Source organism: Copidosoma floridanum, unplaced genomic scaffold (assembly GCF_036245765.1).
Source record: "Copidosoma floridanum isolate Cflo_tuat_1 unplaced genomic scaffold, Cflo_Japanese_pri ptg000029l, whole genome shotgun sequence".
Classification (NCBI taxonomy): Eukaryota; Metazoa; Arthropoda; class Insecta; order Hymenoptera; family Encyrtidae; genus Copidosoma; species Copidosoma floridanum.
In genome coordinates, this window is record NW_028321906.1 from 1,930,971 (window position 1) to 1,954,392 (window position 23,422).

Here is a 23,422-nt window from a genome sequence, read left to right on the forward strand (position 1 = left end):
GCTTCCTTTCTAGTTTTTAATTCTTATTCATCGTCTTCCTACAACTGCGCGTTCTAACATGCGTTTCGAAATAAGCCATACCTACGCACATTTTTTTAAGGTACATCATTATTCAGTATCACGCATCTTTCTTTTTCCATGCCACTGTGGTCATATTCTTTTTAAATTTCACTGTTGCATACAATGTAAGTAAACCAGTCATGGCTCAAGTATATGCCTAATGTCACTAGCAAATATGGCCAGCTCAGAAAAAGTAGTGACGTTAATCAAAGTCGTAGCACAACGCAGCGTAGGAGTGCAAGTTGCTAAATAAACGAGCAGCAAATTATCTGGCGTGGGTCGATAATACCTCGTAAGCAAGGAGCTTCAGCACATGTTATTATTATTACTCGTTGTAGAAATAAAAATTATGGTCAGTAACACTACAGACTATCGACGTGAACGAGTAAAAACTCTAAAAAAATGATTATCTTGTAACTAATACTTTAATCATTTTTTTCATGCAATCGTAATCAGCAGATATAGTTACGTCAAGCACGTATTTTATGATAAAATCATACGATTTTTACGAGCTTCGAAACCATTTATGGGCCATCTGCGTGGCACACCTGTGCGAAATATTTTGAAACTAGTAAGTGAGAAATCTTCTGCAGAGGAGAAAAACCTCTTGACAGAAGCACCAGCTGAGTTTTACACAGTTTCGCAAACCAGTCCAATATATATCGTACGGTGAATAGCCACTATCGTTATCTCCCTGTACTTACTCCCTTACATGCGTACAATACACACACAGACGCGTGTATCATGCAAATTAATTGGCTGATGGCAGGTACATATGGCATTTGGCTCGATCGCCTCTTCGCCATCGCAATGCACTTACGTGTATACATACATGGGTCATTTCACAAAAACCGCGATATTTCATGGAGCCTATATGCTTGAAAACAGTGGATTTAATTATTTCGAGTAAGAGTTTTTTAAAAAGGTGTAAACTAATTGTCCCTAATGTACGTATTCGAAATTCAATCGGAATTATTTTTACGTGGTTTTGAGAAGAGAAAAACAGGCCAATATTACCGTAACGCGAAGATTTTGAATACTTTATTTTCAACTCCTTGGTGCCAAGGCATTTACTTTTTCTTATTTTTTTCCACTGTGCCTATTAAGTGAAGGTCTGAATCTTAGAGATTGTTTTCTAGCAGTTTATAAAAATAAAAAATTAATTGTTGAAAAAGTACGAGACGTTTCCGTTTTCAGGTGTTAAGCCAACTTTAAACACTTTTGAAATGCGCAAAACCAATTTATTAATTTGCCCAACTGATCGGTTTTTAAATACTTGGAATAAATTGTTTTATATTTTGGAGTGAATGAAAACACAATAAATTTTCTGGTAGCCTCAAATTCAAAAGTGGTTAGTTGCAGTGTTGTTCCGAATAAAAAGCTTTTGACCACAATTCATGTGTGACAAACAATATTATGTATTTAATTTAAAAACTCTCGTTTATGGCTTAAAAATTTTCAGAAAAGTACTATTACCTATCGTGACTGTAATACTTCTTCAACAGTAAAAAAAAAACATTTACTGAAATAAGCATGGGTTTTTTAATAATAATAGAATTGGGACTAAAAGTTATCAACTAGTTTAGACTTTACGAATAACGAGAAAATTCTAAATGTTGAATTGAAAAAATCTCACATCACACGTGAAAGTATTGAATTTTTCGTGAAATGAACCATGTATCTAGGTGTAATAAAAAAGTAGGTACGCGAGCAGAGAGCGCTGCGGTGTAAGTATCGGCTCGACTCCGGCTTTCTCGCGCCAGCGGCAGTCGGGCGGCAGTATCGTCACAGCCTCGACGGCGAACTGTCTCGAGCTGCATCTCGCGAACAAGCCTCTGTACGTAGTTGTCACGTCGCAAGAAAAGAAAAAAAAATCTGATAAATCTCTGACGTCGATATTGCACGCCTTTGGCTTCATGAGTTTGTAAGCGAGTGGCGAACTGTGTGCGTCTTGTGGTTTTCGCAAGGATCGCCGAGCATACCTGCGTGACATGTCCGTGCAAACTGACTACATCAGTGCAGGGACTGCCGTCGGGGACAATCGTACGTACTTTTCGAGTTTAAATAACAATTACCAATGCTGTGATGGCTTTCATTGTCATTGGTAAGGCACAAGCTCGGTCTGTTGCTCATGTGCGACGATACATAATTGCATTCACGTTTCTATGATTTTCCACTTGTCGATTGTACGAGGAAACTTTCATGGAACAAGAGTCTCATTGTTTACTCGCGCATGAGCTTTTTAATCTATACCTATTACCTTGACATTTTTACGCGGATTCTCTACCAAAATCTCGCAAGCCTTGTTGTAAAAACAAACCGTTTGCGCAGCGTTAATCCCCCGAGCTGTTTTTAGCACTAGAGATTTCACTGCACTCGCGTGGGCAATTAAAGAGATCGATTTTCACAAATGCCTCGTAGGAAAGTCACCCATTTTCATAAATTAAAAACGCGATAAGCAGTCCTAACTTTTTTTGTACCGATCTCAGCGAATAGAATCGGTTGACTTTCTATACTTCAAACGCTGCCTCCACCTCCGCGTTTCTCTCATTATCATCCAACTTAGTCGCGATACCTAAAAGCGTCGAGGACGCGAAAAGTAGTAGGAAAATTTTTCATGGACACATTACTTTGACGAACCGATTCCACAGACGCGCAAATTCATTCGACCGAGCGGTGCAGTATTTGCTATTGGCACGACAATTTTCATGTCATTTGCACGCAATCGCACAAGTCATTATATCCAGAAAAACACTTTGCGCGAGGTGGTAAACTTCTGCACATGCAACAATCGTTTCTGCACTGTACTTGTACACATAGCCCAAAGGTAACCGATCACGAATCAAATACTGACTTTGTTCCAAAATATCCCGACCATAGTGGCCGCATCGTCGGAGACTTTCTCAAAATAAGTCCATAATACACATTTACACCAAGATTATCGTCGTTGCATGCACGGTTAATGTTATTCGGCGTTTTAGATTCTCGTTGCTCGATCTGGCCCACAAAGTTTTACCGCTACGCTGCATTGTTATACCTGTGGGCTGTGTATATAGGACGGATGTACAATTTCCATCACGCCCGCGCGAGCATTGTAAAGTCAGATGGTGGAATGCAACTCGTCGACCTGATGGATGGGTGGATGGGTGTTGCATAGCGGTGCTCTACTAACGACCCTGATCGCGCAAAAATCCACGAAAAACGAGCCTAGAAGATACCTGTATACCTACTCATGGGCAACGTCGGATCGAGATCGTGCTCTACTTGGGTTGCTTATGAGATGTTCCGACCATTAAGTATATCGCGCGCATAAACTTGCCGAGAGCTCACCGCGCCCGTAAATTTTAGCTGCAGGCTGCTGGCCAAACGGTGTGCAGTACGAAAATCGGCTTTCTCGTTATTTGTGTGCCATGCGTGCAACGTGTATCGGTACGACACGATGCCCCAGGAAAACCCTGGCTCTGTTCTACACGCGCATAAAATGTACATGTACCTTGTGATCTGAATGACTTTTCGCGTGACGCGCAATGTTTACCCTCGTATAAGTCATGCGTCATAAGAGATCGCTGTAACCGTGCGGTATGTATGTCAAGGCTAAACCGGATTTTGGGGATCGGATGGAGGGCCGTCCTCGACTGGTCGAGGGAGCTTTTTTTCTGCTTTTTTTTTTTCGTAGCCTCGCGTGGGAGATGAGCCAGAAAAAAGGGGGAGAGATGAATCGAGAGTATCTTACCGGTCTACTTAACATTTGGCTACCTGCACTACCACCGTCACTTGAGGTTGTGGCTCGTTTTTAGTGTTGACGTCAGCCCCGACTCTTTTGATCGGTGTGTTTACGCTCGCGCCACAACCAAGATAGCCATTCAAGCCACCGTCCGATGAATCGTGGAAGTGGCGCGTTAATTTATGCCACGGGCCGGTGTCACGTTACTTACCTCTTGAAGATTTGGCTGGTGGAAGGTGATTGAGACGTGTTGTTTGCGAATCAAATAAATTTGGCTCTCGGTGGGTTGCGTGTGGCATAATTTTGTAGCTACCTGCTTACGCCGCAAGACAAATATACATACACTTGATTCGATTGTGTTTTCAGGTTTCGTCGCGTATTACCAGTTGTTTTGCATTTCACTGGTTGTGTACAACTGATTACTGCTGTGAGTCCGAATATTTTGATGCCTAGCACTGACGTGTTTTATTTTGTAAATTCGACGATTAAACGACTAAAGTCTTAGAACCAATTGTTAAGTGTTTCGTTGTTTATGAGACATAAAATACTTCTTTGTCATTTGAAATGCTTGTATGCATGTCGTGGTTTTAACGCCTCCTTTGATCATTTTGATGTGCCAGCTTGAAACTGCTTCTCATCGGATCTTCTATCATTTCCTAATATCTCCACTTTGTCACATATTAATCATGAGCGTAATACCAGAGAGTATCACGTTTGTGATATGAGATGATGTGATACTCCTTTGATCTTATACCAAGGATTAAGATTACTTCTTAGATTTTACGAGGTATCTAAAAATCTTAATGGTGACGTCTGCGAGTTTCCGAGTATCGATATAATTTATTCCTTCGCAATAAAAAGGTTGGCTATGAGAGACATCCATTTTCGTACTTGTCATATACGGATTAGCATACGATTCACATACATCCTACATGTCATTTAAAACGAGCATCCAGCGTGGGGATGATAAATTTCACATTCATACGTGAATTAGATGGAAGCGTAGGTGGGTTAATTTAAGCAAATCGATGCAGGGTATGATGTATCTTTAACGTACGATATACCTTTTACAATTATGAGGCTTGATCTTAGCTCATAAATTATTATCAAGTCTTCCCGATAACCATTGATTAATGAGCATGTTCTCTCTATTCGATATGAACATTGTTTAAATATTTTCATGACTTTATTTTCCAATTTTATTTAAGGCAGTAATATCAGTGTATATTGGCATGTAAGTGTATATAATCTCGTTCAAAACTCAATCGAAAGTTGTACCAAAAATAATCATACTTTAATCATCAATAAAAAATTATTGCAAAAATTCATAGGAAAAGTTCACTATATTTATTCACTTGCTCTTTGCTAAAAGTTAAAAAATTTGTGTGCTTGCACAAAAAATTTTGGGACCTTTTTCCATGATAATTTTAATAAGTAAATGATAAAGTTTTGAGAATTGAGAATTTTTTTAATTAGCATTATCAATTTAAACTCCGTAAATACGTTTTGGAGTCTTTACGTTCGATAAAAAAAGTTCAATAAACAGTTTGTTATTTACTAGTTTCATGGATATCTGAACGTCAGTTAAGGTATCAGTACTACTATATTAGTTAGTGAGCTTTTACGCCAATCTTGAACATTTATAAAGATTAATTTAAATATACAAAAACACTATGTATTTTATCTAGCACCAAATCTTGCATGATTTTTAAAAATTTTAAAAGTAGAAACTAAGGAACCACTAGTAATCAGATAAATACGTGCTATTTCCGGTTTACCTTGTTAAATTCAATTTCAAATAAAAATGAAATTGTGGAGGTCACACAAAGCGTATGTGACAAAGATTAATATCTAAAACGTGTTATTAGCAGGAGTGGATGCATAATTAGAGATCGAAAAGTAATCACGTTGAGCGTGCTTCTCGCTTACAAAATTGTTTTTTTGTAATGACAAGCTCGCGCCAAACGGCAATCCTGTACCGGTTTCACGAGATTAGAAAAGCTGCATCGATGAAAGATCGCATCGCTCGAGAGAAAATCCTGGCACAATGGGCTCTCATTTAAAAACGGCAACGCCGAGGACGCGCGTAATTAATCGCTCGATATTTTTCGGACGCATGCAAATGACCATTTATCGCTGTCATACGGTTATTACGGAAAACTTAATTGCCCTATGTTCCGACTTTCGTTGCGGGTAAAATTTTCGTAACTGTAAAAAGTGAGTTTCGCACGCACATGGCGTTCCGATTCTCATGCAAATCTCCCCTCGTGCGCTCACCTGTACTTACCTGTTTTAAAAACCATCATCGCCGCAACTGCCCAAAGACGCGAAATTCCTCTCCACGAGTCACTTTACTCCCAAAGTACGCGATAAACATGAAATAATGCCTCCTGGCAATCACCGACATCCGGGCAACAGGTGAATACTCGATAAAGACGGTATTTTTGTTTCACTGAAAAAAGCTACTACCAAACTTTCATCCTTTTTAACTTTCTGCTATCGACCAGAAACATCTCGACAGATGTTTAAGAATATGCATCCCTGTAGCATTTGCCCAACGTCTTGAATAAGTTCCACCGTCCCACCTGTATACACGCAACGATTGAATAAATGCAGATCATTTTTTTCCATCATTGTAGGTTTATCGAAGCTTTGTCATCAGGCACTGCGCCAGAGTGAGAAGAAACTTTTACTTCTAGAGGCCTGAGCCCATATCCCCCTTCGTCTCCCATCCATGTGAGGTACCAATATTCCAATTTACGTCTGGCACTCGCGAGCGCACCATAATGTACAGTGGTTCCGCCGTGGTCGGCGGGAAGGTCCAGATTGCGTGTTGCACTTCCGCCGAGTGGTTTTCCCGTTGGTCGGCTTCGTGGAAAGTACGCTGACCCAGACGCGTTGTCTCGTCCGTGACGTGCGAAGGGATGGACAGAAGGAGAAACACTACTGGAGTATTGGAAGGAAAATGGAGAACTCGCCGAGCCTCCGATTTTACTGTTACGTCGCGTTCTGCCGGTGATTTCGCAATCAGGGGGATTTATGTGGATCGTGTACTGTTGGGTATAGGTGGGTAGGAATGAGGTCGCGGATTGATATCGTGCTCTGTGCCAGCGGTCGTGGACGTCTGGGGAGGCTGCGATGATTGAGTGGGTCTACAACAGGGATTGAAGGTCGGTCAGGCGTCTTGTGTGGTGTGTGCAAATGGGTATTTTTGCATAATGAGCGTAGTCATCTAAAGGCGGGTGCACCTTGAGTGTTTACGGTTACGAGGAAAGTGTAAGAGAAAAATGAACAAAATACGCTGTTCTCTTCAATGATTTTTATAAGTTCGTCAGCTTATTCTTCATAATTGGAATAATAAAGTATTTCTTTTTTGGTAAAAAGTTCTCTTTGTGTTTACTATTAATTTCATTATGTTGTTTATTGGTTCTGACGTAGTATGCTGTTGTCCGTTATAAGAACTGAGGTGTTGGTTTGTTGCATTATATCTGTCGGGAAAACTATTCATCTATTAAGATTATAACCATTTATATCATAAAATACAGTACGAGATCTTTTGCAAAGTGATATAAATTATATTTCTCAAAAACTTCTGAACTTTGATTGACACATTAAATGTAATATTTTATATTTCATACCACAAATTTTTTCCACGTAAACATCAAACTTGGCAACATAGAGTCTAACAACTTGATTTGTATCGGCAAAACAATAAAACTGACTGTCGATTGGTATGTAAAATATAGCATCTAACAAATTAAAATGTTTTCAAATTGAATACAAAAATTACGACAACATGATGGTATTTTCACCTCCTCCAAAGCAAAATGAAATGCAGTGCCAGTACAACAACCTCGAATTTCCTATACGCATCGGTAATTCCGAAGCAAAGGTTTTGAGAAACAAGCGTAGACAGGGAAGTATAAGAAACCGCGGAAAAACTAAAATTCCTACAAATCGTCCCTAAATAAACATTTTACATTGGTTCGAAAATGAGTTGCGAGCTCGCAGTGTATCGTGTACACGTGTACTCGACAACAAAAATCAGAGCGTGCACGCAACCCAGCCAACGTAGGAATTGTGCAGTTGTGTAAATGTGCTATTAAGCCAATCCAGCTGTTATTCTCTGAAAAAAATCATACACACCCGGGAACCTCTATGCACTGCCCCTAGAATGTTGGTCAGGAAAAACTCGCATACTCCGGCATGCACGCTTTGCAGCTAAGCATACGTTTCCTTAATTGCCTGAGGACGCGCTCCGCCGAGAATAGAGCGCGTGGTGGTCAGCAATTATAACTGGCCGCTCGCTATCTGCGCTCCTTGTATTTATATTTCACTGATCAGAAGGAACAATTAGACGTGTGTTTCGCTAGTTGTTGTTGCAAAACACTCGCGTGCAATTACGTCAAAGACTGTAGGCGACCCGTTTTAGACTCGCCTACTTTATGATTCGCTGAAGGAATCACATTGCAAATTGCGACAAAGAAAACTGTAAATGAGTAAACAGAGCGTCAGAGTGTTCGCATTGCGAATCTTCTCGGAAGTTAGCCCAGATTCGCTTCTGAGAGTACGTATTTAAGGATCTTCCGCCTTTTTATCCAATCTCAAGTACAATGGGTAACAATTAAATCATTTTAGGCAAGGGAGTAGGGGTACTAAGAGTGAGAATTAGATCTCGCGCTCAATCTTAGGGAATAGAAGGGAAAGCCACGCTCGTCCGATTAACATTTGCTCTTGTTTTCTGTGGTTCCAGACTTGATGGAAAGATGGGAGTCGCTCTCTCTGAGAGCCGAGGAGGCACAGAAGGTCAACGCGATACACCGGGAGATGGCGGCCATGAAGATGGAGTTCTGCGCGGCGCACGATCGGTTGATGGCTCACAGGGTTGTTCTCGAGGAGCCGCACGTCATCGAAGATCGCATCAGTCGGATTACGGTAAGACCACAGTTTAGTATAATTTCCTGGTAAACAACACGATGAGATTGAGTTTTCCGACTCATTTGATCCAAGTAAACCAAAATTTATTATTACTTACTTTTTGCCTAACCTCATAATCTTAATATGTCAGTATGTATTTCCGGAATCATTGATAAAAGACGACCATTTGCACATAGTTGCATCTCATATTTGAGCAGTATTATAATAATCCTCAAGCAAACAAGTATAATTACACGAATCTGCTTTACTATGCGAGGGGTTATCCATCGATCAGAGTCGCCTACTCGTCATTTCCTGTGTTTTCCGTTATTAATCAAAGTCACCTAGAACTCGAATCTCTTGCTCTATACGACCCTTACGAGTCCGTGGAATCCCTATGTACACTACGTGTTCGAAAAAAAAAAAACTGAATCCCGAGGAATTCCCTAATGTAGCGATTATTTTTGGCTCGCGATCGACTCGACGATTTTTCCGGGAGAAAAACTGGTTTCCGAGAACAGGTGGCGATGATCGAAGGGCGAGACCGGAGCAACTGGTTTGACGCGTTGTCCAATCTCGAGAACAAGGGACAGAGAAACGAAGGAGGTTTTTTCTTATGGACTTTTCCTTAACGTCAGTTTAAGTCTTTTCTTTGGTGGGACTTTGGTGTTTTGCGAGTGAAAGTTCGGCGCGTCTTCTTCCGAGTGGAAACGAATACCCGGACTTTGCGTGTTTGCGATTGGGAAATAACATGTGGATTCGTGACAGGTGGGATTGTTATTTCGCACTTGTGTCTTGCATCGGCACGTGGATGCACACCCGATCTCGCGATGCCGTGCTTTTTACCCCACTGCGTGATTGATGCGCCTTTTGGAGAATTTTGAAGTCGTGTCCATGGCCAAACTCTGCAGAACGTAATTATCATTAGAGGGGAATCGTGGTGAAACGCTCGTTCAAGCTCCGCGTATTCCTGCCAAGGAACAATCACTTATACCTTGGACTCGGCTTTCTTTTATCGACAGAATTTAGCATTCCGGTGGATCGCGAGTGGATATTGTACTTTCTAAACATGAGCTCGCGCATTTCCTCGAATCACTCGTCCAAGGAGAAAGTATTGCGTCACAAAAGAGAAAAACTCGCTGGCACAATGTGCAGTCGCGTGTCTCGTTGCCTTCTCTTTTCACCGATTGGAAGAAAGAGCCAGACCTTCCACATTGGCAATTAAAGCAAGACGTCGCACATTACGTAAAAGTGGCCGAAAAGCACCGATCGCGATGAAGAAAAAAACCAGAAGCGCTCACGCGATCCTACATCCATACCAACGGGGGATGCGTGCGTGGTTTTTTTCCTCCAGTCGAGATGGTTTCGTTTGCGCGGAGATCGGGTGATTACCGCAGCGACTGGCTGATTAACGACCGGCTCGCGGTGAAAGTTTGACGAGCCGAGCGCGAGTTGGGTGATTCGCGCGATGCAGGGATAAGAGATCTCGGTAGCTGCGATGCGCGATAGCGAACGTTTTACGCGGTCCTTTGTTGTACGCGTACTCTGGTTAGGAATTTCAATTGGAAAGTTCTCGGTTTCATCTCCGATCGGTCTGATGACAAAGTTGCCATTAAGGCCCAAACATTGCACTCATAATACTCGCCAGACGAACCGAGTAAAGTGATCGTGCGCACTGGCTGATTGACCAACTAAACCAACTAAAATTTCGTGGATTAAAGCTCACCATTTATATCCCATAGTGTTTACCTACAATCAGGCAACGTGAGTGAACGTCCTAAAGGTTTATTCGGCAGGACACGCTAGACTATCCTCCATACCTATAAACATCATTTGATTAAAAAAAATACGAGCACATGCGAGCAATGTTAAAAAATATACGCAAGGGTCGATCGATCGATCGAGCGGTAGTGGAGACAAGAAGCGTAGGTATTTATAAACAAATGTTGTGCTCAAATGATTTCAGAACGAATTGGCTAATTTAAGAGATCGAAAGCCGGCCATGCTGGCTTTGAACGTTTCAACACATCGTCTCATCACGGATCTCGGTCAAAAGACGTCGCCTACATTTGCCGCCCTAAAGGATGGAGTTGCGGATCTGTACAGGCTCTGGGACGAGGCCTTCCAAAAGTGAGTCACGAGTTCAATTTTTCTCGCTGCACATAATTTCATCGCGACATATAGGAACCATCATTTGTTGAAAATGACCGCACCTATGAATAAACGCACATATTCATTTCACGGTGAAGTAAAAGTTCTAGCGAGTCGTGTTTTTTAATGTTTGTTCACATTCCACTTAAACATACAAAAACGTGATCAATACAAAAGGCGTTTGGCGTATGCAGGCAATTCACGGTATACGGTCCGGGAATGCAAGCTCTCATCTTACTATTGCAGGGTTAGATACGAGACGATTAAACTTTACCGTGCAGAAATATTTTACCGAGACGTCGTTTTGCAAAATCAAACAAATCGAATGAAAACTAAAGAAACAGTTTGGTTAAGAACGTAAGAACGCAAAAAAAAAAAAAAAAATCCGTTCCCAGGGGTAACCAGCAGCTGTGCGCCTTACAAGCGATTCAGCAGTTCGGGATGCGCCTCACGGAGCTGCAGAGCGCCCTCAGAAGGGACAAGGACACGCTGGCCGTTCTGGATGCGGCTCTCAAGGCCGGAGCCACGATGGAGGTCGCCTCCTCGGTCAAGGACGTGGCTCGGCTACTTTCGGAGAAGCACGAGGTCAACAATCAGGTAAGACGTGCTTGCGTATACATTTCCAGACGAGAATTGCCAATAAGTTATCGGCAAAGCCAACCATGGGAACGACCCTTCTGACCCAACGCTCGTTCTCCCCTCCAGCAATCAGTCGTCCCAACGGACACCAATGCCCCGGGTGGAACCGGTGGTGAAAACCAGACCTCGTTCGCCGACTCTATAGTCCTGGTGGGTCACGAGGGCGGCTCGCTCTCGGACAGTGGGATCTCGGACAGCGGCAGTGAGCAAGAGCTGAGCGAGCGCGAGCGCCGACTGGCCGCCCTGCGTCGGCTCACCCGTACTCTGGAGTCGCAGCTGGCACCCGAGAGCAGCGACGACGGTATACTGGCTGAGCTCTGGAGGCGCGTCGAGGAGGCTGAGGCCGATCTCAGGGAGCTGCAGAGTCAATGCCGCGAGCTTATCGTGCGCACCGCCGCCAGTGTCGAGGCCAGGGCCAATGCTGCCAGGCCCATCAGCGTGTACATGAACCACCCCGTGCCCAGGTTAGTCCTTTGTACCTTACTCTGATTAAAGCCACAAGCTGATTGGTTTGTCCTTTCTATTTACATGAGGGTCAGACTTTTATCAGATTATTACATACCTACGTGGGAATCCTTATATATCGTGTTACAAGGGTTTGGACAGTAGACTAAATTTCACAAGAACCTCTACCTTACTTTTGTCCTGTTCATTTTTTTACTACTCATTTCAATGCACTAGTGAAATGATTAGTGGACACGAAATACGACAGATCACTTTTCTCTCGACTTTCTCAAATATAGTTTTTACAATACCAAATAATTCCTTTAAAAAAGCAGTTTGCATATAAACTTAATTGCTTAAGGTCTATAGCATACTTTTAGAGTTAAAGTCAACTTCTTGACGATTCCCGCATAAGTCTAAGCGTTTAATTCGTGAATTTTTGAAAGTAATATTCTCGTAAATTATGTCAATGGCCTTAGTATTTGTTAATTACAAATAAATTTGGCATACTTTATTAACGTAATCTCTGAATTTCATAGACTTTTGTCAAAAATATACATTAGGTATACATGCTTATACATTTGTACTGGTCAACTGTGTACAATGTATATGACAGAGATGAACATGACTATTTATTGCTCTTATTCGAATACGGTCAAACAAAACCACCATAAACAATGGCTGAGAACGAATGGAATAAGAAACATGTTTCTGTGATTATAAATAATCAAGATTCTCCAAAAACCCTATATTTTTATTGTAATTGTTTTCTATTAAAAGTTTCATTTGATTTGTAACAAATAAATGCAAGATTACATTTTTCATCATCGTAACTGGTTTAATCTGCCCGTGCCAAATGAGCCACCTGAACAAATACGCTCAACTCGTAGGGTAAAAATGTCCATAGTAACTACTTTACTTTTAACTTAAAAATATTATGTACGGTTAAGTAATGAACTTCCAAATCTCTACATAAATTTTTTTTAACGTTGAATTAATAATCTAACAATTTTCATTATTTGTATTAGCCATTCGGGATAATTCACTCAATTGGCGTTTGCTTTTACTACGCCCAGAAGGGCCCCTTCTCTACGACTTTACGAATATCTTGTTAATTTTGTATCAGAAGATTTCAATAAAACAAATTTAATCTCCAGTTCTACCTTTGAATTGCATCAACTAAATATATAAGTTGAGAAGAGAATTCTTCTGCAGTATAAGATCTTCTTTTCGCTCGTATTTCAACCGTTAACTATTTATTTATTGAATTAAATTTTAATCAACAAATCAATTTGAATTGTAGATCGATTGGTACTTCCCAACTAAGTTAAACTATTGATTAATGGGCATTTAAATTTTGAATTAAATTAAATGAAAGGGAACCATAATTTCAATCAATACAAGGTTCACACTTTATCAATTTTGTGATGTCATCTGTCAATATCGATAACCGATGATATCTATTATGTAACGGCTTACGTACACACTTCTGTGCGTGCGTATTATATATGCCAAACAAGTTGTAATTATAAATTCCATAGTTTTTAAAAAAGTCCTAAAAACTGAAGTCCTACAAATTAATATTGTCAACGCGTTCAACTTTTCTGAAAAAAAAAATGACTCAAGCCATTCATCACTTGCAGCAAACGCAAAAAGATCCCGCAGCTCGAGTCTCTGACACTAACAAAAGTCATGAGTGAGGCCCGTCCGACAACAGCCACAGCCACGGACGACCCAGACAGCGAGCCAAGCGTGCCCCGCAGCTGGGTCTGGCGCATCCTGCGCGCTGCCCTGCCCTTCCAGCTAGCCCTGGTCGTGCTCTTCTGCGCCGCCTGTCTACTCGAGCCGCACTGCTGCGAGGCCAGCAACTCGCTCAACCTATCGCTGACTCCGCAGCTACGCTACGTCCGTGGACCACCTCCAGTTTGAACGGTTACACCTGGTCCCGAGTACGCTCATGTCGCCGATGTGGCGAGTCACGCAACTCGCCCTCGCCTGGCGATTTTGACGATGGAGGTGAAGGTGGTAGCCTCGAACCAAGTTTCTTGGCTTTGAAGAGCTTTGGGGTCTTTGGTACAGGTCAAAAGGGGGTAAGTATGCTCGTTCACTGCACGAGGATACCAAGAGCTGCTGTGCCTACAATTACGATGGTGGGAAGAAGGAAGTTTACAGACGGAGCTCCATGTGGAATGTCTACGTGCCTTTGAATTAGGGGTCCGAGGTTTTTGTTTGGAGGCGTAGAGGGAAAGAGAGTGAGGGGTTGGCTGGTGGAGGAGAATCTTACCAGCCCCCGGAGGTACGTCACGCTGTTTGGGGGTGCCGTGCTTCCGGTCGAATTCGCATTTTCAGACTGACTGATGATTAACATATTAACATTAGAGACTTAATTCTCAAGCTGTACCGCTTGTTGTGTGGGAGTGAAAATTTTGAGGGAAACGAATTTTGGTCTGTCGATGAGCCTGAAAGTGCGGATCTTAGGTGTGGCGTCGATGATATCGGGACGTCGTGTTATACCTACACGTTATGTTAATCGTTTGTCATGAACAAGTAATTGCGATTGGTCAGTGATGAGTTGATGGACTGATTTTATCAATCGATTACTTATTCACGGCAAATTGAGAATGATTTTTTGCAGAAATGTAGAAAATGTAGAAAAGTGAGATAGAAAAAAAAAATAAGCAAACGTACGATAGTTATGAAAGAAATATAAATCAGGGGCATTTTTTTACGAAGTAAAAGTAAGGAACTATATATATGTATCGTATAGGACTAGAGCAATAAGTTTGAGCTTATGAATCCGTGCCAATTTTAATGTAAAGTCGAAACAAGTGGCTCAATATGATGCGCTAAAGTGCCTTGATTCACGGATATTTTCCAAAATGTGGCCTAAAGGAAAACAGTTTTTGCTCTCGCTGTACATAATGTATCAAAGTTTTTGTCCCTGATAACATTAAGAGATACATTTGTCGTGTACACTGCAAATTTCGTTGAGTCAGAAAGATGTACATCTATTTTTGAGTGATTACAGAAAAAAATGTACAGGAAGCCAATTGCATGCTAAATTAGTTGCAGTTATTCTTTGAAATTAGTTCTCATCTATCGGCACGCAGGCTTTATAGAATATTTTTTAAATAGATTCTTCCATCCGCTTCATCGATATTTTTGGGACAGTATTTTTTATAAAAATCCCAATTAAAAGTAATAAAAGAATCACGTTAATAGTCGGATAAGAAAAAAGTACCTTGCACCATAATTGTTAAAGAAAAAAAAAACAAAATAAAATGAAACAGAACATAAACTTGTGTTCAGAGAAACCGTAAACTAGTCATTCAAAATGAAGAGAGAAGGCCTTCGTGCTCCTATTGTTAATATTTTCTCGCGTGATGATTTCGCCGTCGCATAACTTATCCGCGATTCATCGAATTAATCCTTGTTTCATATTGTAAGTTGAAAAAAATTTTTTTTTTATCTCCATTAAAAACATATCTGTATGTATTTTGAGCAAAAAGAGATAATGTTTACCGTGTAAACATAGTGCTGTACATACATAGCTTTCGGAAGCATCCGATTCATGATGATACGATTTTTTATATAAGGGTAATCATCATTACGATCGATTCGCAATAATAAAAGATTTCAACTGAAACTTGCTACTTAAAAACGGCATTTATACAATGAGCCAATATATATGACTAAGAGTCTGACGAAGATTTTTTTTTTATACTTGAAATCAAAGTTATATGCATATATTATATACATATTGATGAATTTGTATGATTTTATCTTGTTGTTTTCTATTATAATTTTAAACTTTGCAGTGATGTAGGGATCCAAACGTTGACATTTCCTAAGGAGCTGCCTTTCAGGAAAAGAAAAAAAAAAAAAAAAAAAGAAATGCGTATATATGACTTACGCAGATGTTATGAAAGCGAGTGCACAAACTATTTACACACAAGAGTTGTAGCCATTGCGATAATGGACAGCTCTTCGGAGATACAGAAAAAAAAACGAGAGTACTTACTTACGTATTTTGCATATTTGCACTTTACGAGTAAAAACCAGTATACTATTTGACGATCGCGTGGTAATCGTTTGGATATATACCTGCGTCGTTATCAAGAGAAAAAAAAATATATATATATATGTAAATAAATATATTTTAGGGCTATAATAATCTTGTGGTGTCGATTTATCGTTGCCTGTAATGAGTTTTATCTATAGCTGCTGATTTATATTTAGTTCAATGTTTATTTGTCAGTTTTAATCTTTTGATTTTCTTTTGTACTTTTGGAACAATAATAAAACTACACGATATTAAGGTATACTTGTTAAATAATATTTAAAAAAATGTATATTTACACAAAATAATCATATTTTTCGTACCACGAGCTTCAATGGAGTTTGTAAAATTTGAAAAAGGCACTAGTTTAGTGTTAAACGTAAATTTCTTTTGATATGAACGTTGTATAAGCAATTTTTCTACATCTTAGCAATATATGATTGTAATATACAATTTTTGATAATCGTATTTGATAATTTACTTAGAGCTAGGAATTTGCCTTTAAATCGTGTAGATGCAAAAATTTTATATATTTTGGGAACAAAATTCAACAATGTGTCAATTAAGAAAAAACAAAATTTCTAAAGTGCTGTAAAGTTTGAGACTAAACCAAAAAAAAAAAAAAAAAAAAAAAAATGATGAAACTGACAAAAATATTTTCTACCTTTTAATTGTTGCAGATTGCAAGGCGCAATGTCTACTTTATTTATAACGATATTGTGTGTATAAAGTACCTGAATATATTGAAAGTTATTTTTTAGTTACTATTTTATAGATGATGTTTATATACGAAGCATGAGAATTTGCATGCAGTGAATCAATATTATTATAATTATTCTGTTGATATCAGTTACTTTAAAACTTTATTTAAAAAAAAAAAGGATCATGTTAACAAGCCTCGATCTCGAAACGACGACAGGAACCTTTGATAAACCAAAAATAATACTAGAAAAGCTCCGTCGTTGGTTCGAGATCGAGCCTATACAGCATATGAGTATACATCGTACGTAAGATAATGAAGATGAAAAGCGAGCGGCGCACCGTCGCACCATCATCACATAAGTAGTGTGCCATGATATTGCGTCGTTGAGCACATCTACGTAAGCGTTGCATGCCCTAACCACTTAAGTTTCTTCCTACTCTTACGTCCCTCACTGACGAGCATGCCCCACAATTTCATGGCGCGATATCTCGTTGGTAGGGTTAAAAAGAAGTTACTATGTTAAAAAAAAAAAAAAAAAAAAAAAAGAAAAAAAAAAATAAGTAAAAATTTAGTGGTAATCCGTTTTCTTTCCTTCAGCTTAAGAGTTTTGTAAAAAAAAAAAAAAGTAAAGTAAACAAGTTCTAACAAAAAGAAAGTAAGCTAGATCTAGCGTCGAAGATTCGATTGCAGTGGGTGAAAGCATTCGTATTCGACCATCTGTAAATAATTACTTCTCGACTATAGTGCTTGGAAAATTAATATCCTCTCTTCTCTCCTAAGGTTTTCTTTTTTCGTGTAATCCATCGATCTAAGGGCGGTGATCGGCAGTCGTATGTAGCGTGTGCCGAAACTATGACGATCGCCGCCGATTACGATTTCGTTTCAGCGACGCGCGCTTCCCTCGAGATTACGCGTCCACGTACCGAGTGATTGCTTTCACTGCCGAATTTTTGAAAAAGCATTTTTTAAAAGCCCAACGGCTTCACGCAAGGTTTGCTTGACTTGGCGCGACGCGAAGACACGGGGGTAAGCGATGACGCTTCGAATCGAAAATCGACGAACAAAAACCGACAACTGCCAATTGACGCGTTTCGACTATTGCCAAGACTGTCTCACATGCAAAGGGGTAAAGGCCACACTCGGCGCCAAAATAACGATTTCACGCTGCACTCATGGCTTTGCCTCCTGCTGATGTTTAACAACACTCGAAAAGAGAAAAAATAAAGTACACCAAGCTTGACTATTCTACTTCTCGCGAGCGTATTTTACCTGCTTCGATCAAAAAGGACGCACGCGCATGTTATGCTCGCGCTGAAAAAATTCTAGTCCGTAAGATGTGCAACCCGAGCAACGAACAATCCGGCCACAAATCCATTGGTGATGTAAATGCACTTCGGGTGGACTACTGGTGAGCACCATAATACTTACATGTGAGGCGTGACACGTCCGACTACACCAAAGGGTTGAACTAGTCTTCGCTTGAGGGCCTAGTTTTGCTCTGCGGTGATCGCAAACTCGAGCGATGTAGGCATGGTGTGTTACACATGCCACCCGAGGTGCTCATACAAGTGGGACTGGAATCTCATTGACGAGTGTACGGGGAATTGCTCATAGGACTCATAGTTCTTTCAGTGCAGCAAGTACACAACGCAAACTGCGTCGATGCGCTCTACTGTATGATGTTGACGCATTATTGAATGTGCCTTGCTGGAAGTGCGAAACAATTTTCGCACACGTGAAAAATAAGATAGTTATAAAGTCGAAGTAGATGACTAGTATCGCTTTCTTTTACTGTACAAGCGCACCGTAGATGCATCCGTAGTCGTGCGCCCAGCGTCTTTTTCCATCTAATCTATACGCTGCTAAGCATTAAGCAATGTGCATTTGTTCCTTAGCCAGTTTCCTAGTATTAATTATTTATCATCTCACCGGTACTTTATTGCTTTTACTATAGTTTCAAGATTTCGTTTTCTCTGCTGTCGTAATGTATCTACTTTTTTTATCTAATCATTGAATTTTTTTTCTTTTTATCTTTATTCATGCATTAGAGTACACACAGCTTCATCAATCATGACCACGCCCACACATCTTACGCCGTGCCATTCTCTCATGATTTTAACTGCATGCTTACTAGAATTAACCATGTACTGAAAGATTTTGAGCGATTCTTTTTCAACTTCAACGGAATACCGCATTGTATTTTTGGCAATTTTTCAAAAATAATAAAAGTATATTTCAGAATGTTTTGTGTTTTATTTGTTAACCTTATCATCAAACATTAAAAATAATTGTACTTCTGCCATTTTACAAATTAAATACGTGATGTATTAAAATATGAATGTATAAAAACAGGTAAAAGTATAACCTTGAATTAATTTTTTTGTATGAATATGTAGCTATAAAAACAAAAAAATACATCCATGACTTTTATTGTAGCAAGAAAATATTGCCTTTTAAATTTTTTTTTTGTCGATCAATCTTATATTTTTTTTTTTTTTTTCATTGAACAAATTAAATGAATTTTACACTTATTTTCATCGAATAAATTGATGCTACTTAGTCATAATCTTATGTACATAAGAATGTTCCTACTTCGAAAATTGATGATAAAAGTAATAAAAGTATTAAAAATAGTGAGTATTTGGCTATTAAACTTACAAGTGATATCATTACATTGTGTCTCAAGATTTCTTCAACCAATTTAAATGAATCGTGTTCTTTTTCCTGTTTAAACATACTTTTATTTGGTAATAATTAATTTCCACAGATGCTATGAAATTATTTATAAGTGCAATATTATATGGAAGTTATATTACGTACAGTTACTTGTTTCCACAGTAACTGACTCAGACAATGTCTTCGGCTCGTATGCACTGAAATGCATTAATGTAAAAAATAATATTTATGTCAAAAAGTTCTACTTTTTCTGTTCCAATTATGAAACTAATTACTAGATGGTGGTCAAATTTACGAAAAAACGGTCAAAACGTCTTTTTCGTTGAGTGCTGCCTTACAGTTTTGGCACCTATATCGACCTTCGCCGTGTGGACATCGAGCTGATATACTTACTCTCTACCACTTTTCTTCACAATTTCTTAACAACCTGCATAAATCAAATTATTTCTATGTTTTTAAATACACAGCTTACGCAGCGTTACTTAATCTTACGAATCTTATCTATAAAAATTTTTGTACTTTTTTATTTATACCTTAATTCTATGTATATTTACTGTTCATGATTTTTCTGTATATTTACCTCAGGGCCAGACATGACATATAGCCATAAGGCCTCAATAAAAATCAATCAAATCAAATCCAATCGATACCTAACTGTGGGTACAAAGTAATTACTTTGGAGTAGTAACGATTTATTGCCACCAATATTGCAATCCAATTCCTTTATTAACAATCCGAGAAGTATGAGTACACTTTGGCCCCAAATTCAATGAAAAAGCAGTGCACCATGCTTTAGGCCTTGGCAACAATTCTGGGTCGTTTGATAACAGTGTATAATAAGAAATTTTTAAACTACAGTATACAAATTCACAATCAGCAGCGTCATTATCTGTCCATGTTCAAAATTCTAACGTTACCGGAAGCTCGAATTTTCGAATTGTGCGTAGATAAAAGCTCCCATCCTTTTTATCCGCGAAAATTCAAATTTAAATTTTTTAGTTTTTCATTTAAATAAAGAATATATTGGTACAGAAAGTAATGGCGGGAAAAAATCCACACTGTGCCTACGCACTGTACGAGTTTTACAAAGCTTGACATGTCTTTTCCGGCCATGTCTTCTCCGCGCGTTGGTCTTAATAATGGATTAAGTACCATCAAACCTTTTTTTTATCACTGTTGGGCTAAAATATCATACATTAGTATCGGCATTTGTACCAAAAAGCCTTTTTTGCGAGGCCTAAAATCTATTACTATATGTATGGAAATGATATTTACTAAAAAATTATCTCCCTGGCAACATCTGTGCAGAGGTCAACTACTAATGCTTACTAGTGACCTTATACAAGGCTCCTACGGTCTGACGGTCAGAAAACTTAGTTATTTCCTGCTTGAGAAAAACCTGGTGGGGTGCTGATCCTGGAACACTAATCTTACTATATAACTCATTAGTCAGATCGAGATTAGAATATGGTGGATTCCTTTTATCTCCTTGCTCGTCCACTTATTTAAATAAAATTCAGGCTATACAAAACTGTGTAATAAGGATTGCAATGGGCTACAGAATGAGTACGCCTACTAATGTTATAACTGCTGAAACTAAAACTTTATATATACAATTTAGATTTCAATTACTTAGTTACAAATATATACTAAAAAATTTGTCAATCGATAATAACCCAATTATTAATAGTCTTGACTCTCTAATGGAAATATCAAATAATTTTGCATATGAAAACAACTATGACAAATCTTTATTCATTACAAGTTACCAAAACAGCTGGCATTTAAATGGATTGATCAAATCCAGTGAACTACATTACAAATATTCGACTCAATATAAAAATTTATTAACAAATATAAAAACAGATCTCGATATATGTAAGCCTCTGATGCAATCATTATTGCCTAATTATGATTTTCATGTCATGTTCAACAATCCAACAGAGTCAAAGTATATAAACGTATTCACCGACGGATCTAAAATTGTAGAAGGTAACATTAGTAGAGTAGAATTTTCCGTATGCAGTTCAGTTGATTCCCTATGCTTTGCTCGCAATATTCCTGACGAGTCATCAATTTTTACTGCTGAATGTCTAGCCATAATCCAAGCACTCAAACTTATAGCACAAAACCCCAATATACATTTCAGAATTTTCTCTGACTCTCTCAGTGTGCTCTTAGCAATCAGACATAATTCTTCTTCTTCTTTGATTTTGGAATTGAAACATTTTTATTTATTATTGATAGAATTAGGTAAAACAATCGATCTTATATGGATACCAGCTCATAAAGGTATCCATGGAAATGAGATGGCGGATAGAGATGCAAAAGCAGCTGCTAAACATGGCTTACTATTAAATTTAAGAATCTCCTTCTCTGACGTAATAAGTACCTTTAAATCAGAAACCAATGCATTAAATACAATAAAGCTTCTTGCTGAAGCAGAAAACAAAGGTATCACGTATTTTCAAAACTTTTTCAATAGCAGTCATAAACCTTGGTTCAACGGCTTCAACTTGTCAAGGAAAGCAATAGTTTCCTTAAGTAGAATAAGATCTAATCATACGTCTATGAAATCTAGTCTTATTAAGTACGAAATAGTAAACTCTGATCTTTGCGATTGCGGAAAAAGCTCAGAAACTATAGACCATATTTTTTGGCAATGTGAACTGTTCGACGAAGAAAGAAAAGAAATGTTTAAAAATTTAAGAAAGTTACAATTATATGGACCGTATTCATTAAATGCTTTTTTGTCTGACTTAAATCCAACTATTATAAACATAATAGCTAATTTTATTACTAAGATCAGTATCAGAATATAAATTACTTGTAATTAGCTATAAAACAAATAATTGAATAACTTACAAATCCAACTTAATTATGTTATAAATTAAGCTTTAATTTTCTCCATGAAAGTGTAACAATGTGCTTACTTACATATTTATTTGCTTAGTGAAATTTAAAAGAAAGGAAAAAAGAGGAAAAAAAAAAAAAAAAAAAAAAAAAAAAAAAAAAAAAATTTATTATTTACTATTATTTTTATTTTCCGCTTATTACAAATTATATCTAAGTGCCAGCGAACGACTTTGTATAAAACCGTACTACATAAGAATTGATGTAAAAATCTCTGTAATTTACTCTGGCTGTATATGTATATTTCATGCCAATAAAGATACTATCTATTTATCTATCTGACTAACTCTTACTATATTGGTGATGACAACATACTGTAATGCAAACGTACTTTTGTGACAATATCTTCGTAACGCTGACCTCAGAAGATCACGGATAGTACATTTTATTGTCAAATCTATGCTGAGTTAATGGACCGTAGGGACCTCATACAGCCTACAGTAGCTATAATGTGAAAGTCAGTTCAGGAACAATATAATATCTATATTTCTAGCCTTTCACACAGGTGACAGTTAAAAGATATCCAAGAATGTTACGTTATTTTTACGCTCTGCGTGTTTAAGCCATGTACAAAGGTATAGTATTTAAAAAATTTTGTATATATTTGATATAGTGTACAAACTAATATCGAGACTATAATGTTTAATATACCAAGTTACGGTAATGGATTCAAAATAATACCATACATTAGTTTCATGTGTTCTACATTACCTACAGGTGTCACATGGGGATTTCGATTTTAAAGTATATATATATATATAAATTTTTAAATACATTTTCATGTAAAAAAAGGATTTAAGCAATTTACTTTAGATGGTAAAAAAAAAATCAAAACAGTTTTTTACTATTTTATAATAATAGAAATTTTTTTATAATTGATTTATTTCGAAAAAAAATTTTTTTCTGGCGGATTGGAAAATTGTTTTTGGTATTTAATCAATTTAGGTAACAGTTATGCTACTGTAATATAAACGTGGGTTTTAACGTTTTTGGGGATCTATGCATTCCAAGAAATAAACCCCTGAAAATTAATGAACATCTTATTGCAGTACTTTTTTCAGATACATCACGACTTTTATTCTATTGATTTTTTGTGATGAAAGAAAAAAAAGCAAAATAGATCTAAAATCGAAGA

At 38.2% G+C, this 23,422-nt stretch overlaps 1 protein-coding gene across 2 annotated transcripts in view; it reads left to right on the forward strand.

Moving 5' to 3' along the window:
* Positions 1–16,078, forward strand: part of LOC106637219 (uncharacterized) — a 187,964-nt gene extending 171,886 nt beyond the window's left edge. For both annotated transcript variants that reach the window (XM_089596132.1, XM_089596133.1), the window contains 5 exons: positions 8,538–8,719; positions 10,668–10,831; positions 11,248–11,449; positions 11,558–11,955; positions 13,579–16,078. In XM_089596132.1, the coding sequence (XP_089452258.1) occupies positions 8,538–8,719; positions 10,668–10,831; positions 11,248–11,449; positions 11,558–11,955; positions 13,579–13,864 (1,232 nt within the window). In that variant the 3' untranslated portion in view covers positions 13,865–16,078. The remainder of the gene's footprint in view (positions 1–8,537; positions 8,720–10,667; positions 10,832–11,247; positions 11,450–11,557; positions 11,956–13,578) is intronic.
* The last annotated feature ends 7,344 nt before the right edge of the window (positions 16,079–23,422 follow it).